At 54.8% G+C, this 19,120-nt stretch overlaps 2 protein-coding genes across 19 annotated transcripts in view; one reads left to right on the top strand and one right to left on the bottom strand.

Annotated features, from left to right (window-relative positions):
- The window catches only part of EPB41 (erythrocyte membrane protein band 4.1), a 95,109-nt gene extending 91,197 nt beyond the window's left edge, over positions 1-3,912 (top strand). For all 18 annotated transcript variants that reach the window (XM_082296789.1, XM_082296786.1, XM_082296784.1 and 15 more), the window contains one exon: positions 491-3,912. The gene's annotated coding sequence lies outside the window, so the exon portion shown is untranslated. The remainder of the gene's footprint in view (positions 1-490) is intronic.
- A 6,228-nt stretch (positions 3,913-10,140) lies between these two features.
- Positions 10,141-18,587, bottom strand: TMEM200B (transmembrane protein 200B; the record flags this gene model as incomplete). The annotated part of the gene is made up of 2 exons (XM_082296524.1): positions 18,460-18,587; positions 10,141-11,465 (listed from the first exon to the last, which is right to left on the bottom strand). The coding sequence occupies exon 2, from the start codon at positions 11,440-11,442 to the stop codon at positions 10,141-10,143; it is 1,302 nt and encodes a 433-aa protein (XP_082152650.1). The 5' UTR covers positions 11,443-11,465; positions 18,460-18,587.
- Positions 18,588-19,120: the final 533 nt, after the last annotated feature.

Genomic DNA, 19,120 nt, shown 5'->3' with positions numbered 1-19,120 from the left:
CCTGCTCAGGCTGTTCCTGTTAGACCCATGGAGGCTGATGAGGCAGTCACAGACAGACTAATTCTGTGAAAATGAGCCAGAATGGGTTAAAAGCTACACAGCTCCTGCCATGAGGCTGCTTTGCCTTCCCAAACATTCATGATGTGCTTGGGTGCTCCTGGCCTTGGATGCTTCCAGGGATGGGGCAGCCACAGCTTCTCTGGGCAACCTGTGCCAGGGCCTGCCCACCCTTAGGGGGAAGGATTCCTTCCCAAGATCCCACCCATCCCTGCCCTCTGGCACTGGGAAGCCATTCCCTGTGTCCTGTCCCTCCGTCCCTTGTCCCCAGTCCCTCTCCAGCTCTCCTGGAGCCCCTTCAGGCACTTCTCACCTGCCATTAGTGATAATTCACCTGAATTCAGTTCCCATCCGGCTTCAGGGAGGCAGATTCCTGTCTCTCCCAGCAAGCTGCTGTTGGTAGCTGTAACTTACCCTCTTTCTCTCTTGATAGGAAACATTCCTGCAAGCCACAACACCAGGAAAAAGAAACCCAGCAAAACTACCAAGAAACTACCTGGAGCACAAAGACCTTGGATTTCCGACTTGACACTCAGAGACATTCATATCATTTATTAAGCATTGTGCATTGACGTTTTACTTGGGATTTTTCCAGACTCCACTGGATCCTATTGGATATGGGGTTTTGTTTTGTCTTTTTTTTTTTTTTATATCTATCGTGACAGAAATATGCCATATTTCTAACTGGACTGAATATTTTTTACAGGTTTTCAATTTTGCATTCCCTCTCACACAAAGCCTCTTCAGACACAGAATCCCACCTCACAGGGCTCCAGGGCTCCCTGTTTTAACTTGTATTCCCTCTGCCTCATCAGGGATATCGGAGCTGTATCCCTGCATATTCCCAGTGTGGGATCTGTACGCGCCTTCACAAAGCCATGGGTCCTTCTGCCAGGAGAGTCAGTTTAAAGAGTCAGACTTTGTGCAGCATTTCCAATTGCCTCTGGATTATTTTTGTAGCTCTGGGGAGCTCCAGCCCCACTGCGACCCCCGGGCTGCTCCGAGCTCCCTCCCCGCTGGGTTCCAGCCCTGATGTGTGATCACAGTAGGGTTTTGTGGTGTAGCCTATGCACACATCTGAATAGTTGACTAGATTTAAGGAATACTGGAAGTTGCTTCAAGTATCTTATACTGTGAATTTTAGAGCTTTAAGAGGACTGTGATAGCATCTTGCCTTCTTCCTGTGTGTCTCTGCCGAGTGCTCCCCACCTGTTTGTGTTTTCTAGATGCCATTAAATTAAAAAGCCCGTAGAAGTGTGTGTTTAAGGTGTTTGGACTCGGGATGCTAATAAGGTAGGCTTGTGCAGCATTCACAGGAACTGAGTTTTTCAGTGTCATAGTTTTTCACTTGTTTGTGTTCATGATTTTTAAATTAGGGAGGGTTTTTTTTTTGTAAGTCATGGGTTGGGTTTTTTCCCTCCCCTCACAGTGCTATTTAAAGCTGAACACGTTACCCATTTCCCAGAGCATGTATCCTACTATCATTTAATTTAAACTCCTTTAGACAATCCTTCCTAGGCCTGCAAGCTGTATTTGGAGAGGCTGAACAAGGAATTTTAGGAGGTGTCAAGTGTTGCTGGTTGTGATAGAGCCAAACCACATGGGAAGTGCTGCCATTCCCTCTTCCACACTGGCCTAAGGGTCTGGATTTGGCTTCATGACCCCCTTGCTGGAATGAAATATCAGGTGATTGAATCTTGAGGCTGAGCTTACAGGGCCATCTCCAGAGCAGAAGCGGTGATGCAAAAACATGATTTCAGGGGCTGGATGTGCTCCCACTGCTGCTCTCTCAGCTTCGTGGGAATGTTCTTGCCTGGTTTGTCCTTTCAGCATTTAAATTCAAGATTCAAGAAGCAAAAAACCAACCAAGCTCTGTAAAGAGTCTGCCCAGACACCTGTGAACACTTCAGTCCACTTAAGATTGTGATTTTTTAAATTTTTTTTTTAATGTATAAATATATATATATATATAATGTGGCACAGTGGTAGCTGAGGGCAGGGAGTGCTCTGCTCCTCAGGTGAGGATGGGAAGAAAATGGCAATAAAGAAAAATGCTCTCCAGTTTTAAATTTAAATAATGTATTTCAGAAGTCACTGAATTTAGCTCAGGCTGCAAAGACTCCACTGTGTAGCTGCCCTGGAACTGCGCTGGGGCTGGTGCAGCTTCTCAGCTTCAGGTGCAATTTTAATTAAGCTGTCAGTATTGATTGGAGATGCTGCTGGATTTTGGCTCTATTTGAGCCTTGCTGGCCCTGGGTCCTGCTCAGCCTCCAGTCTTCCCATGCCGGCAGCTGCCTCTGGGCTGCTCTGGATGCAGGGTCCCCTCCCGGGATGCTCTGCCTTCCTCAGGGCATCGTGCTCTGGGGATTTAGAGAGTCCTGGGCTCCACAGCTGTAGTGTAGAGATTAAGTCTTCCTGTCCATGTCTGAAAAGCCCTTTTCTTCCTTATTTTGCCAGGCAGACCCTGGAAGGGGTCTGTGTCTCTGCTGTTCTCAACTTAGTCGGGTAATGCTTGCCTTAAACACCCATCATGCTGAGCACCCTCTGGCACTGTCCTTTTTCTGGGAATTGAGTTTTTTGCTACTCAGTCCTTCCTTTTCACTTGCAACAGCCACCTGAGCAGTGAAGGGGCATGTGGAGCAGTGGCTGAGAGGATTTCTGGGCTTTACCAGGCAGAGCAAGCGTGATAAATTCAGTTTGTCCATAGCACTTGAAGGCACTCTGCTGTCAGGAGAATTTAGGGGAATCTGGTCCTTGGATGTTCCCCTGGGGTATCCCATGCCCTGAGCATGATGAGTGAGACAAAGCAGGGGATTTCTGGGGTGAGAAACCTGGCAGGAGAGGTGGTTCCTTTCCAAAAGGATGTGCTCACTGTGGCTGCGGATGTCCCTTGTTAAAGGGCCCATAGACTAGAATAACCCTATTTTTATTTTTTCCCTGGATTTTGGGTGGCTGTTTCCAGGTTGTCCGTTCTCACACTTCCCCTGCGGAGTTCTTGCTTCTCCTGGAATAATTTAAACAAGTCATGGCCTCCTGTGTCCTTTGCCATCACCTGCTGTCTGACCTCAGGGGTTTCCAGCCCCGCTCCTGCCAACATGGTGCCCAAGCCCAGGAGCTGGACAGGAGCTTGGGAAGAAGATACAAGTTAAAAGCAGAAGAAGCTTCTCTCACCCTCATTCAATGCCATGCTGGGGCTGCCCACTCCCCTTCTACCTCTGGTGGGATTTAAAATCCTTGGCTCTGAGCATGCTGTGTCAGCTCGAGGGACAAACCAGCTAAGTAAGGTCTATTTATATGAATGTTCCCAGCTCTTCCCACTCCACAAATTCACCCAGAGACTGTCTTGATTGTATAATATACATTATATGGAAGCTATTTATATATGAATGAATGTTTTTATAGAAAGGAAGGCAAGGAGCTCCTGTTCTCCTCCATTAAACTGGAATGGCAGCTCCAGTTGCCCAGTAGCAATCCCTTGACCAACAGAGATGTGTTAGCAAAGGACTGACTGATTTCTGGTTTTAATAAACTGTGGTTTGCTGATTTTCCTAATTGTACAATTACCTTAAGAGGTGGTAGTGTCCCAGCCTTAGAGATGAAACTTGTAAAAAAATATAAAAATAAATAAAATAATTTAGTTGAGAAGATGAAGGAGCTTTGTAAAATTTTTTTAAGGCAATTGTGAATTGTCTAGGCTAGGTGTTTACACTCTTTATAAAAATAGGAACTTCTAAAGTTGGCAAAACTTTCTAGATCAACTAGTGATGGGATCTGTTATTTTGGATTTTCATAGTGAATCAAAGGGAAAGTTGCCGTAGCGTTTAGGCAGACCTGAGTGTTCAGTATTGCTTCTTGTACTGCATTTTTCAATAAATTTTCAAACAAAACTCTCTCCCTGGCACTGAATTCTCTTCCTTCTTCTCACCTTCCTCCAGGTCTCTCTCCTTAGCCTGGTTTTACCAGCCTAAACCAAAGCCCCCAAAAGGTAGCCACGGCGGTGCCAAAGCTCTCCCAGTCCTGGGCCAGCATTTTTCTGGGCTCTTGGTGCCTTCAGACCCTTTAAACAGTTCCCAGTGTGGTCACATGTGGGCCAAAGCTCCCCAAAAGGGCCAGAAGCAATTCCCAGAGTCCAACTTTGCCCCAAAGCAGCATCACTTGATACAGAACCTCCTTTTGGGCTGCGGAATTTGTGGTGAGCCCAGATGAAGTCCGTGCTCAGCAGCTGCTGCCCAGCTCTGAGTTAGTATGATTGAACTGGAGTGGGGGGAACTGTCAAATCCATCAATATTTTGGTCCTATCTCATTTTTTTTTTTTTCTGGCTGCAGCAACTTTAAGAGGGACAGCAATAAGGCACAAAAAGCTGACAGGGCATCTTGGCTGCAGGCCTGACAGAGAGCAAGAGCCAGTTGGCCCAGTTAGGGCAACTGGAGACTGGACACTGGCTGGAAAGAGCTTCCCTGGGGGCAGGGGCAGCCCAGGGGCTGGCTGTGGTACCTCCCCGTGCCTCAATTTCCCTAACAGGCAGAAAGGGAAGGGTGGCATAGGGCATGTTGTACTAAAGCACTGAATTCCCATTGCTCCAGACAGCCATCACCTCTTCCACCCTGACCCTGGACAGTTTGCTTCCAAGTATTAAATCTCAGTGTCCTGTAAAGCCAAAATTACCAAGGAGCCTCAGAAACTGACCCTGGAGAGTTGGGAAACTGCCACCACCGAGGCTGCTTTCCCGTAAGTGTCACAGCAGCGTGATTCACTCACAGCTCTGCGGCAGAGCCACGTCCCGTTACCTCCCAGGCTCCTGCCCTCCCCAACCCCCACGGGGTCATGCCAAAACCAGCCCTGTTCTGGGGAGCTGGGCCCCAGGGAGGTCCCAGCACCTTCAAACAACGTGCTGGTGTGAGGGGTCATGCCTGGGCACGAACCACAGCCCCAAAACCATCACGCTTGGGGACAACCAGCCAAGAAAGGGCTTCGTCCTTTTGCTCAGCTGTGCTTTGGGGTGTCAGTCCCCTGCTCAGTGGCCAAGACATCATCACCTGCTCCCACTCTTGGCCCTATTGAGCGTCACCTAGGGAGCAGCTCCAAGCTCTGTCGGGCTCCTGTGGGTCCCAGTCTGTCCCACAGCTACCAGCTCCAACAACAATATGGGATTGTGCTGGACTGCACCAATGTGTCCTGGCAGAAACACCATCAGGGACTGCCATGGGGAGGGGACACGGGCCTGATGGTTCCCAAGGGGCTTCTGGCACATCCCTGTCCTGGACACACTGCAGGGACATCAGTGGCACCAGGGATTGCCCATCCACCCAAACCACAGCACTTTGCTGGGCAGGAGTGTTGCCATCGCCAGTGAAGGGACAGCCCAGCACAGGAGATGCTGAACCCCACCCCAAATGCCCAGGGGAAAAGTGTCTTCAGCTCATTTCCCTCAGGGTACAAGTGCAGGGACAGTAAATACCCACCTCGATGCTCAGCCACGATCCTGCACTGTCTGGGGCCATCCCAGGAGACCTCCCCCCTTCCAGCCCCTCTGGGTGGGTGTCCCAAGCCCAGGGTGCCTTTATCCCCCTCACAGCCAGAGCAGGAGAGGGTGTGGTAATGCTGCCTGTGGCGTTTTGTCTGGCTACAAGCAACGGAAAATATTAGGCAAACAAACACCATGGCAATCCAGATGCAAATAAATAAAACCCCAACCCCTTGTCCCGGCCGTGCGGGAGGCAGCAGCTCCTGGTGGGCTGAGTCTGCGCTCCTGGGTGGCCCCGCACCAGCTCCAGCCCCCAGATCCCACATGAAAGGCAACGACTCTGTCTTGGAGATCCCATGCTTCAGGAAGAAGCCACAAAAGTCGCTTCCCTTCATCACCCATCCCTGGTCCTTCCTCGTGTCTTCATCCTGGAACTCAGGAGCAGCTGTCACATCAGGAGGAGAACGTTCCCCTTCAGTCTCCAGCTTGTTCCAGCCCAGGCTATTTTTAGGCTGTTTCTCCTGTTTTGGGGGCTCAGCAGCCAGTCGTGTTCCCAGAGGATCAGGGCTGCTCTGAGGGCTCCAGGGGGAATTGCTGTGGGAGCCAGGCAGCAGCAGGGCAACTCCATCACTTCCAGCTGAGAGAGCCCAGGGTTGTTCATCCCAGGGTCTGAGATGAACAGGGTTGAAAGGTCAAAGAGGAATTACGTTGACAATGGGCCAGGTTGGACACGCTGAGCTCAGCTCTGAGCTCCATCACTGGGGAAACTGAGGCATGGAAGAAAAGCCAAAACCAGGTGGGGAGTGACCTCAGGCCCTGCAGCAGCTGGGTCAATGGCCTTGGATTCATCCCTGCTCCGTCCCCAACCCCCCAAGGAAGCACCACTGCAGGACTCCTACAGATCCATGGGCATCTTTTGCTTTTTGCCCCCAGCATGGGCAGTGGTCCCTGATGGGCTCCTAGCCAAAGCCCCAGAGACTTGGGCTCCAGCCCCGTGCCAGTGTTCGGCTGTCAGGACACATCACATGGACACTGACAACACTGGGCTTTCGACCCAGGACCAGCCCCAGGGAGATCCATCCCACATTGCTCAGCCCATTTCTACACTAGGATTAATGTGCAGAGCCTGGGGTGCCAGGGAGCCTGTACAGGACACCCCCAAACCCACAGAAAAAAAAAATTTAAAAAAATTAGGCAACTACCCCCAAACCCACCCCAGCTCCAGCCCCATTCCAGCTCCCTTGGGTACCGGGAAGCACTAGGATGGGTTCCTTTGGCTCAGTGCTGGCTCATTAGTGCAGGCAGGCATTTCGTATCGCACTACTGCCCTTTTTAAAATAAAGCACCAAAGATCAGCCCCCTGCCGAGAGGTGCCAGGGCGTTACAGAGCCGGGGAGCACACCCGCCCCCATCACACCGCTCCTCCTTAACCACGGCGGGCAAAAGCCACACTCACCCAGCACAGGTCACTCCGTCCCCGACACTTCATCTTCCCAAGCACCTCGGCAGATTTACGGCCGTGATCGCTCACTCCTGGCTGTACTGCAAGTGCGCTCTGCGAGCAGAGCCCTCGCCTTCCCACAGACCTTAAATCTTAAGGAAAGGCTCTCCGGCCAAGCAGATCCATGGCTGTGACCTGCCTCACTGCGGGGAGAGGAGGACGAGGAGGAGGAAGAAGAAGAAGAGGAGAAAGGGCTGCAACCAGCCAACAGCTGAGCAGGATCAGGGAGTGATTGTCCCCAGCTGTGATTGTTGTGCTCCCCGGGGACAGAGGTGTCCCAGCAGCAAATCTGGAGACCCGCTGGTGTCCCTAGGCATGAGAGACCCTCTAACAGCCACCGGCACGGTCTGCACCTCCCCAGAGCACAGCTCCCACACACAGCCTGTGGCAGTGGTTCCCTCAATTCATTTTCCACATTTTATCCATTTTTGGCCCAAACTAAGCTGTCCTGTAGCCATTCACCAGCTGAGAGGTCCCTTGGTGGTGAGGGCAATTGCTCTCGGTCTCTCCAAATTCCATCCTCTGGTCCGAGGGACCCCCGGGGTCAGTCCTCGTCAGTCTGGACACGTTGATGTTGGGGACAATCCCCCAGTTTTCCTTGCCGGTGTTTTTGATGAAATCCCCCTTCTGTTGGTAGGAATCTCCTCCTGCAATGGCCACCTCCTGGAGTGGGATACCCCGGGGGGTGCCAACAGCTGGATATTTAATCCAGAGTGTATCCAGCCTGTTCTGAGCAGGACAGAAGGTACCACCAAGCACTGCCCTTCACAGACTGCGAGTGTGAGATCTCCAGGGCTTCCAGGATTGTTCCACTTCACAGCTCTGCAGCCAAGCAGTCAACGGAGGGTTCTATCCAGGGTGTATACTTCTACTTTCTCTTTTAATTTCTGTTTCTAACTCAGCCTCATCCCTGCCCAGTTTATTCCCAGCACACGGGGAGGACAGCATACACGGCATCCACCCGCTGAAACCAGCACTGTTAAAATCCCACAAACACTCTGGAAACGGTGTCCACAGGCGGAGCTGAAGGTGAGGGATGCGCTGATGCTGCTCTCCCTGGAGAAGGCACAGGTCTTCTCACCCTGCCAGATTAATTAATCGAGCTGCTTTGCATTTTGAAATGATCCCTGTGTGACTCAGAATTGCCTTCCCTGGAGGATGCTGCTGAGCTGGGAAGGAGGATGGGGCAGGAGGACGATGCTGGTGCAGGCACATGATCCAGGCAAGTTCCCCTGTGATCCAGCCATTTCCCACGGTTGGACTGAGCCCCAGCCAGAAAATGAAGGGGAAAAATGAAAACAAAAGCACCCAGTAGCTTCTGGTGCAGCTCCTTGTGGCATTTTGGGCTCCAATTTCTTGCTGCCAGTTCCCAAAGCATGGCCCAGGGCCCGGCATCAGCTCTGGCTGCAGCTGGTTAAGCCCAAATATAAAGTTATTTTTGGACATAAACAACCTTCTGGCACTTCCCTTGGGATGCTGCTCCAGGGCAGACCCCAATGGTGACTTTCTCTTGTTGCTGTTTATTGCATTGAATCAGTGCCTAAATAATGTCGAGATTAAGCAGCCGAATAAATAGCTGGGCTCGGGCTGGTATCACTCCCGGAGAATCCTTTGGGATGCAATTGGCTCCAAACTGCAGCTGTTGGTCCCATCCCTGTTCCCTGCACAGGGGGAACCTGAACCAAACCTCTCTGGGAGGGCTGGCATTGGAAACAGACAGAGCTTTCCCTTGTAAAGCAGAAAAAAACCCCCAAAACACTGTGGGGGGTTGCTTTTTGGGAAAAGAGGGGGCTGGGGTAGAAAAGGCAAATTCCAAATGATTTTGCTGGGATGTTTCGATCTGGAGAAGGACATTGTCCCCAAAGTTTGCAAGGTCTGACACTCTGTGTTCAGACCAGAGAGGGAGAAGCAGAGACAGGAATAAAACCCCCCAAACACTTCATACAGATAAAACATATTTCAGCCATTCAAACAGGCCCTGGTTTTGGGAAAGCAAAAGGCAAAGTTCCCATCTAGGCTGCCACAGCCATTTTGAAGCCTCCTGAGTTGCTGGAGAGCAGAGCCGTCCTCATCCTATCGCTCCAATCCATCCTTCCACACCCCCAGCATCCCAGGGCTCCTCCTGCCCAAGAGAGAGCTGGAGGGAGTAAGAAGGGATGGGATGAACCCCCAGCTCCCTTTTCTCCAGGAATCCACCCCAGTGCCGAGGCCGCCTCTCTGGCCTCATTCCATACAGCTCCTGTTCTGCATCCAGCAGCCACTGAGTAACACCACGACACCAAACAGGACCTGGCAAAATCAGCACTGACACTCGCCCACCTCTCTGTCCCTTCACACCCTTTCTCCCACTACCTGCATCCTTCATCCCACCAAAAACCAGCACAAACAAACCCAGATCCACAGAGAGGCTCTCAGAATGCGCAGCAGCACCTCGCTCGCTGCCTGCAGCTCCCCGGGCACCTTTTGCATCCCTTCTCTCCATAAAAACTCCAAACCTTGAGCTTATCCCCTCATCCTGTGGATGCTGAGCAGCTGGTTACGGAGCATCCCTTCTTCAGTGGAGCCTGGCTGGAGGCAAGTTCTCACAGACCCTCTGGACCCACTGCTGCAGGCGCTGCCCCTCCCGAGCATCCCACGGGCAATAGGAGGAGGCAAGGCAGGACCACATGGCATCCAGATAATATTTAATAGCCCTGCTGGGCCTATGTGCTCTGGCCAAGCAAATTTTCCGGTGGGTTGAGGCTGGACAAGGGGACACCACCCCCCAAAGCATCTCCCCACCCCAACCCTGCTGAAATAAAGTGCTGTGGGGGCTGGTGAACTTCACCCGCCCCCATGTCCCCATCCCACAATTTGCGTGGGGTCTCAAAGTGAGGACTCCTCCAGAAAAGCCACCAGGAGAAGGGCTTGTAAGGCCAAGGGCATCCACCATGAAGGACATCCCACCCTAGGCAAATCCTCCCCCAGGAGCAGAGGGTCAGGACCTTCCTCTTGGCATCGGCTTAAAAATGCCACCCCCAAACACCCCTGGATGTGGGGTTTTGGGGTTGCTGGTGGGTACTGGGGCCAGGATGAGGGACTGGGATGTTGTTACAGTCCCCAGAGGTGTTGGGGACATCAGACTCGCGTGCCCTGCTCCATCCCCACTACCCAGGAGCTGGGTCGGGGCTCACCCCGACTTGGGGGCTCGCTGGGCTCCAGCAGCCGGTCCGAGGACTCGCCAGTACTTTCCAGTTTGGCGAAGCCCACCAGACTGACGTGGTCCAGCCGGGGCCAGCTCCGGTTCTTGCGGTCCTTGATGGGGGCCACCAGCAGCACCCCTGGCCGGCCAAGGTCCAGGGATTTGGAATGTCCCGGGATGTGGAGGTGCACATCGGGGCTGAGCTCCACCAGCGGCTCCGCGCCGGGACAGCCACCACCCATGTTGATGACAATGTGGCCACCACCACCATCACCACTGCCACCGTCCTGGCCGCAGGGTGCGGTGCTGTCACCGATGGAAAGCGGAGCCCGGGAGAGCTGTGGTGTTTTGGGGGGATGCTCAGAAGGGCCCCTCTCTGCCCTCCCGCCAGCTGCCCGTGCTGCCCCGTCCAGCAAGCAGTTGTTGAGCTTGATGATGGGCAGTGCCAGGGCCCCAACAGCCGAGGACAGGAGGGACTCGGCTCCGGCACGGCACGGGAGGCTCAGGTTCACCTCAGTGGAGCGGAGACTATGGGGAGAGGCCGCAGGGGAAGCTGCTGGGTGCTGCAGGAACTCGGCCATGGTCTGGAGCCTGTTGGGGCCGTAGCAGTCGGACCACTTGCTGCCAGGGCCAGGACAGGGCTGGCAGGACAGGTCCACCTGGTAACAGCCCTCCACACACTCAGCGTTGGCCTTGGGGACGGGCTGGCTGTCCCCGTGCTGGCAGTGGCCATCCTCGGGGCTGGTCCCCTTGGGCAGCCCCCCTGCCAGGCCGTAGAGCCCCTTCTGCATCAGCCGCCGGGTCTCCATGTCCCTGTTCTCATACAGCATCGTGTTGGCGCAGATGAAGATGAAGAGCCCGATGCCCATGATGACGGGGCCAATCAGCTTCAGCTTCTCGCTGTGGGGCACGTGGCGCCCGGCCGCCACCTCCCTCCTCGTGTCCCCCACCACACTGGTGTTCCCCGCGCTGGCCCCGGTGCCCCCATGTCCCCGGTGAGGCCAGTAGCCCACCACGGCAATGGTCATGCCCACCAGCACCACCGAGATGCCCACCATGACGAAGGCTCCTGCGGGTGAGCGCATGCGGAGCTGCCCCTTCAGCGGGGGCTCCATCGGGGGCTTGCGCCGCAGGCGGCGGCCCCGGCGCCGCGGTGGGACAGGGGGCACCGGCACCTTGGGGCCCCCCTGCTCCGGCTCCCGCATGGGCCTGCTGGATTCGGCGCTCTCCGCAGTCATCGTCTCTGGCTCAGCTGCAATTCCTGCAGGACGGAAGGAGAAAAAGGTGAGCAGGCGTCACTGGGGGTCTGTGTGCCCAGGATGCTGGAGCACGGGGACCACAGGGACACTGGGAGCATGGGGGTGCTGGGAACATGGAGGGCACAGGGACACCAGGAGCACGGGATGCCGGGAGCACAAGGACACCGAGCCCACAGGTGACACCGGTCAGGGACCAGCAGCTTTGCTCTGCCCCACTGCTCCCCTCTTTCCTCAGGTCATTTCTCTCTCCCCACTCAGGAGTGAAGGGCTGAGGAGCCCCTTCCAACCACACTCCCAAAGCCCTCAGATTCATCCCTCTAAACTCCTGAGCTGCGCAGGAAGTGAGGACAGCTGTGCCACATCCAGCACAGAGCCATCGCTGGCATCGGGGCCCAAGGGACCTGTCCTGGGTCACCCCAGTCCTGTGACACCTGAGAAGGTGCCACCCCCAGTCTGCCACAAGAGCACCGAGGGAAGGGGCTCTTTATTCATCTTCGGGGGAAACTGAGGCACCTGGAAACCCAAATGAAAGGTCTGACACAGCCGCACCACCCAGGGCCCTGTGAGTGATGATCCAAGCACAACCTAAAAACCTAAACCAGTATCAAGCCGCTCATCAGATAGCAGGACCCACCAATCCATGGAGAATTTAAGCTAAAAGAGTTTTTTTTTTCCCTGACCTGCTCAGCGCATCCCCAGGATCCCACCCTCACACACACCAACACCAAACTCCACATCTAGGGATTTACAGGGATTTACAGTGCATGGTGTGTCATTTTTATCCAGAACTTTATTTCCTAGACAAGCAAAAAGGTGTGGAAGCTGCTGCCCAACACAACCGGTGACCAGCCTGGTGGGAAGCATCAGCTGGGCTGGCACCATTGTGCCTGGGATAAGTGGAACCCTGGGAAGCTAAAACAGGCCTTGAACATGTCCCAGACCAAAAACATCTTTAAAAAAATATAAATAAGCTCATGCTGACAGGAATCCGTGTCCTCACAGTGCAGTGCTGTGTGCCCAGCATGGCTGGCAGTGAGGCTGGGGCAGGACGGAGTGTCCATGCACTCTCCTGTGTCTCTGGGCACTGCCAGCAAGGGAATGCTGCCCAGGCGGTTCCCAAAGGAACATCCCAAAGGGGATGTGAGCAGGGAGAGCTGCAGGGTGGCCCCCAGCCAAGGGATGCTGTGGGAGGGGGCTTCTCACCCCAATTCATCTTAAACTGTCAAGAAAAGCATTTGGACAACACGGAATCATGGACATGCAGCAATTCAAGTCCAGAAACTAAACCCAAGGAGTACCCTGTGGGAGGAGAGGGGTGACCTCTCCAATTTTACTCCCCGAGATGAATGAAGTGCCTAGAGCCAGTGACCAGCATCCAAACAGCAGAAAAATACTACATTTTTTTTTCCCCGGTTAATCATCTTAAGGTGTTATTAGCATCAGAGGGAAGGAATTAAAAGATACGAGTTCCAGGATGACAGTTTGTTCCTGGCACAAAGCTGTCAAGCTGTGACTACTTGAGCAAGGGAGATTTAAAGGGAAAAAAAATAAAGTCCCCAAAAAACCAGACCAAACCCCAGGCCACTGCTGAGTGGGGTGTTAAGGCTTTCTGGAAAATAAGTTGATAATCCCACATGGCAAAGGGAGAAACACAATAAACCCAAAGCAACATTCATCCTGAATGGAAAAATGAGGCTTTAAATATTTTGGTATTAAAGGGAAGCAACTGGACACTTGAACACATCCCAAAGACTGTGGGGTTTTTGCCTCCAAATGCCCTGATTTAGGTTATGTCTCCATTTTCTCCCATTTCCACCTTAGCTTCAAACTCTCCTAATTTTATAGCAAACCCTTTAAATGCCTTGCTGGCTACTTAGGAATTAAAAAGAGAATGACCCCCTACATTGCAAGAGAAAGCCTTGGACACTGCTGGGGGTGAAATATGAAACCCCCACGGCTCATGACCCCCAACTCACTCACACCAGGCACCCCCTGGTTTATTCCAGAATCTCAGCCATGCTTCTTTAACCCCAGTTCTGCTGTTTTCCTCTCTAACCCACCCTGTGGAATCAAGGCCAGTGTCCACAGGGACAGGAGCATCCCTGGTGTCCCACCTGTGGGGACAAAGAGCATCCCATGGGGACAACAAGCATCCCTGGGGTCCTGCCTGTGAGGACATTGAGCATCCCCTGGATCCCATCCAGGGCAATGCTTTAGGTCCAGGTGATGTTCACTTTTGCCACACTTTTGCACTGGATACAGTCTGGGGTTCATCTCAGGCTGCTTAGGATGGGGAGCAGGAGGACGAGAGGTGCCCACCCACCCCACATCCACAGGGTCCAGACCATGCTGGGGCTGAAACAACCCCCTTCCCACCTCCTCTCCTTATCCCTGGGCACGGGCACGGAGCTGCTGGCAGGAGGGACAGGCAGATGCCACGAATCTGCCTCAGGCAGGGAATCCCCTCTGTAGCCCCGGCCACTATTCCTGCCCAGAGTGCCTGTCCCTTATCTCCACACTGCCATGTTCTGAACTTGGAGCATTTCCTTGCTCATTGCTGGGGCTGGCTGTTCCCAGAGTTCAAAACCATTATTTTTATTAATAGAATCCCCAAGGTTATATAACCCTTTAAAAAAAAAAGAAATTAAAGAAAATACAGGACCCAGCGCTGCCATCCCCTCCTGCACCCCACAGCCGCCGACACTCCCGCGGATGGATTAATCCCACGTTGGAGCAGCTCGGAGAGCAGGAACGGGGCTCCTGGGGGTGCTGCCGGAGCACGGGGACAGGCAGTGGCTTGGCATTCCTGGCCACCTCCCTCCAGCCCGGAGGCATTTGTGGCTCACCAGGACCAGCTCTGAGGTTTTGATTCCCGGCGGGAAGGAATGACAGTATGGAATGACAGTATGGAACTGTAAACGTCGTTCTGAAGCGGGATGAGCGCTGCTCTGCTGCCAGGTTAAGCTCCCAATCCCCGCAATAAGCCTGGCATTAAAATAAACCCAAATATTTCTCTAATCCCCCCCATCACGAAGGCACATTGCTGGCTCCACCCTCCCACCTCAATCCTCTCCCGCCGCCTTCGTAGACTGATGCTCCTAAAATTTGACACTAAATCCCAATGCATCCACAGCAGCAGAGCTGGGTGGTGGCAAAGCAGAATTTGGGAAGGGTCCCTCTTGCAGAGGGATCCTCACATCCCCTGCGTGTCCCTGGGATGCTCTGCTCCTGCTATGACCACACTGCCACCCTGAATTTGCAGCATCAAAGGCTATCAAAAAGCAGAACTGGCCTCCAAATCTCCCTCTGGATGAGGGGCTGTGCCAGTGTTTGGAAGTGCCACTCCAGTCCTGTGCCACAGGAGGTGCCACCCAGCTCAGTGATGGGCTGGAGATGCAGAAATGCCATACTGAAAAGGGCCAAGTGCAGGCAGCTCTGAGGGCCTTCCCCTTGCAGGCTTATCCCTCTTGCCAGTTATCCTTCCAGGAGCTTTTTATTTTCCTTGGCTCACACCTGGAAAGGGCCTCACTGCGGGACAGCCTCCACCACATAGAAGGGAATTAAAATCCAGCATCTCCCTGGGGAGAGTGTTCCCACTGCTGTCATACCCCATCCCAGGCTGCATTGCCCAACTGTGGGGCATGATCCCATTCTGCACCCAGGATCCCACCCTGGATGTAGGATCCCATCCCATGGGTCCTCTGCAGGGCATCACCCCGGGAGCTGGCACAGGAGCAGCCCCGGCTGTAATGAACACCTGAGAAACACCAAACAAACAGAAAACACCTCAGTTTTCCTTTTCTTTTCCAAAAATACTGTGACTTTAAGATGCTCTCCTGATTTTGGGAGTAAACTGATTTTGCAATTCACTGCTGAATCAGCCAGCAAAGCTTGCAGTGTGTCTAAAGGCCACGGTGATGGGTGAGACCCCAAACCAGTGAGCATAGCCCAGCCCCCCTCTGCCTCATCCAAGCCCTGGGGAGCCTGTGACATCCAAGCCTGTGCTGTCTGAGCTCCCTCAGATTCCTCTCCACGAGGAAAGGGGAACCAGGCAGCCAAGATCTTCTGGGTATGAGGCTGTGTCGAGCTGCTGGAGCCCCCCCAGCTTTCCCACCCACCGGGAAGGTACGGAGAATGGGAATGACAGCCTGCACTGAGATGTGATGCTTAAAAATAACTCCTTTTCAGCCCAGCCTCCAATGCCGCCCCCAGCATGGGGCAGTAGGGGACCACAGGAGCAGCACCCAGGCACCAGCTCCTTCCCCATCCCACCTCCCATCCTGGCTGCAGGAGACCAAAGCCAAGGCCAGCAGGGGAGCAGCAGTGATCCCAGTGCACGGTGCATCCCTCGTGCTGGATACTCGGGATGGTCTGAGCCCCCATATCCCCAGCTCTGCGGTGCCTCCTCCTTTCCTGGTTTTCTGAGTTCACTTCAAATTCCCCTCCTTGGCTACACATAAAGGTCTCAGAGGGAGGGAATAGGAGAAAAATCTGCCAGACATTTTTCTGGGGGGTCTCCCAGCTGGAGCAAACCCTGTCACCACCCCAGCACCCACTGGCAACTCCCAGTCCGGAGCCTCCCCCAGGCTCATTCCCGAGGGATAAAACCTCCTGTGTGAATGTGGCACAAGCATGTTCCCAATGCAGTGACAAAATCTGTGGCTCCAGCTCCAGCCTTAGCTGGGGACACCTGTTAATCAACCACAATTAAGTTCCCTCACAGAAGCTTCCACATAAACTCAGTAACACTAATTACCACAGCATGGGAAGGATTTTCCCCCTTCACAGCGAAAATCACCTTCTGGTCCCAAACTGGGAGTCTCATGGGGGCTGTGACAGATTTTCACCTTTGCTGCAGCACAGAAGACCTTGGGAGTGACAACCCAAAGGTCTGAAGGGCCCTTTATCCCTCTCTCCACAGCAGTGGAGACCTCAGTTTTCCCAGGTGAAGGATGGGATGGAGGAGGGGTTAATGCACAACCACCTCCAACAAGCACCTGTCAACAGAGGCATCACCCCCACACCTGCAGAAGCACCGGCACCAGCTTCCCATCATCGGGCCACACATCCCAGACTGCAGTCAGGAGCCACCAAGGGCACTGCCGTCACTTGGAATATGATCCAGGGAAAGATGGTGCTGGGGTGGTTTGGGGACATGCGGGTCTCTCCCTTTGCTTTCCACCCTGTGCGTGACCCCAGGCAGAAGATTCTGATGGGCAAATGTGATGTGAGGAGTGAGAGCCGCCAGTGCCACCAGTAGCTCCAGCTCCATTCCCCTTGACTTCTCCAAACTCCTCCCTGCTCCTAAAAAACGGGGCCATGCTCTAAACGCCTCTCACCCCTCAGGCAAAAGAAAGTGTGTGGAAACATCCCACTGATTACTAATTACCAGCGCTTGCCTTACCCAGATTTGCTCTGCTAATTAGACTAATCTCCACGGCTGGGAAATGAGCTGCAGTCACCCATGGCGAGGAGCTCAGGCAACTTGGATGATGCTTAACTCTGACATGTCAGATCCCTGCGATGGGATCGGGAGCATAATTCCCGGCTGCTTCTGATGGGCCATTGTCTAAGAAGACAATGGAAATGCCGCAAATTTGGTGTTTCTCCCCCAAGCCAATGCCGAAATCAGGACATCTGCATTGCTCAACTTTTTTGATAGGAACCAGATGCAAATAATTAATAAATCCAAATTCAAGATAATGCAGACATCTAAATTTAAATGGAAAGCGGATTTCTAACGGCAGCTCTTTGCTCGCTTTAAGGAGGGGGAGGAGTGAGGGGCTCAGAGGGATTTCCTGGGAGAATTCCTGCCTCTGGGAAGTGATGTGGGGTGGCAGGGCAGCCAAGGATGCAGGCTGTGGCCAAGCACCTTGCAAATCACTGCGGCCAAGAGAAAAGGAAGGAGAGTAAAGAAAAATTCCATAGGCTGGGATTTCCAGGGAATTAGGACCAAACTCTTTCTGAATTTGGCACCTTCCCTGCTGCTCCTTTGAAAAATCCCTACCACCACGGAGGGAGGCGGGAAGGGAGGGACGGAGTCTCAGGGGGCTGCCTCCCTGCTCCCAGGCATGGCCCAAGTTATCCAGGGGGTACAGACACACAGATCCCATCTCCCACTCCACAGGCCCACATCCCCCTCGGCCTGCAAGCAATTAAGTTCCCAGCTGTGTTCCCAGCTGGCATCACCCTTACCTCCAGCTTTTTAAACCCTCCATCTCCCCTACTCTTTACCCTGCAAAAGACACATCTCCCTGATTTCGTAAATAAGGATCCAAACCCACCTAGAGGTGAGACGGAGCCGCTGGTCCGGCTGCGGTCGCTGACCCCTCCACACCACAAAGCTGAGCCCCTTGTGCCCACAGGCCCTCGCGATCCCAAACTCCCGGATCTACTGGGATAATTTCCACCCATTTCTCCTCTCTCGAGTCTCTACATCAAACCCTGCGTGGGGATGAGCTGTGGGGCCACTCCTCGCCCCAGCCCTCTGCCAGGAGCCCCGGGAACAGCAAAAAGTGCTGGGATTGGGCAGTTCTGCCCAGCTCCCGGGTTTTGGCTGTGTGAAGGCGCGTGTGCTCCTGTGCGGGCTTGCATAGGAGTGTGTGTGTGCACATCTGTGCACAGCTGGGTGTGCATGCGAGTGTGGATGTGCGGGTGTGAGTCCGTGTGCGTGTCCGAGTGTCCCTGCGTGTGCTCGGGGTCTGCGGGAGCAGACTGGTGTCTCTGGGTACACCGTGTCCGTGGGTGCCCGGTGCCCCTCAGTGCGCAGTGCCCGTGGGTGCCCGGTGTCTGTCCATGGGTGCCCGCGGGTGCTCAATGCCTGCCTGGGGGTGCCCGGTGCCAGCGGCAGTCGGGTGCCCGCGGGTGCTGCGTGTCCGCGGTGCCCGGCGCGCATCCCGCCCGGGGTCCGTGTGCCCGGGGCTGATGTGGGTGTGCGGCCGGTGCCGTGTGTCCGTGTCCGTGTTCCCCCCGCCGTCCCCCCGTCCCCGCACTCACCGGCGGCCGCCGAGCCATGCTCCTCCCGCCGGGGCCGGTGCCCCGGGGGCGGCGGGCGCTGGGCTCCGCCGCTGCGGCCGGGGCCATGGAGCGGCAGGAGCCGGCGGGGCGCTGAGATTCCGGCTCCCCGCTCGCCGCCGCCGGGACGTCTGGGCGCGGGCGGGGGGGCGGCGGGTTCCGCCCGGCCCCGGGTCCCGCCCCGGCCCCGCGGGGGGCGGAGCGCGGCGGGGTCGGGCGGGGGGGACGCGGACGGGACGGGACCCCCCTGTGCCCCCCCCGGGCCGGGCTCCGGCTGGGCCCGCGGCCGCTTCCCGGGCGTGGGAAAGTTGCGATCGCTGTGCGGGATCGGTGGGATTTGGGATTTTCCCGGCTCCGAGCGGGGCCGGGAGCGGCGGGGGATGGAAGGGGCCGGGCTGGGATCCTTCCTCCGCCCCGCTCCGCTCCCGGGTCCCCTCGCCCAGCGGCGACCCCAGACCCCCCCCCCGCAGGAAGGGCCCTGCCGCGCCGGGGGATGCTCCAGTGGAAGGTGTCCCTGCCCCCGCCGCGGGGAGGGTTGAAACTGGATGGTCTTTAAGGACCCTTCCCAGCCAAACTATTGCCTGATTCTCTGATCCTATGAAATACTCAGAGCTCAGAGACTCTTCTCCACCCCTCCAGCACA

This window comes from Coloeus monedula, assembly GCF_965178545.1.
Source record: "Coloeus monedula genome assembly, chromosome: 24".
Taxonomy (NCBI): domain Eukaryota; kingdom Metazoa; phylum Chordata; class Aves; order Passeriformes; family Corvidae; genus Coloeus; species Coloeus monedula.
This window is presented reverse-complemented; position numbering and strand designations above follow the sequence as displayed.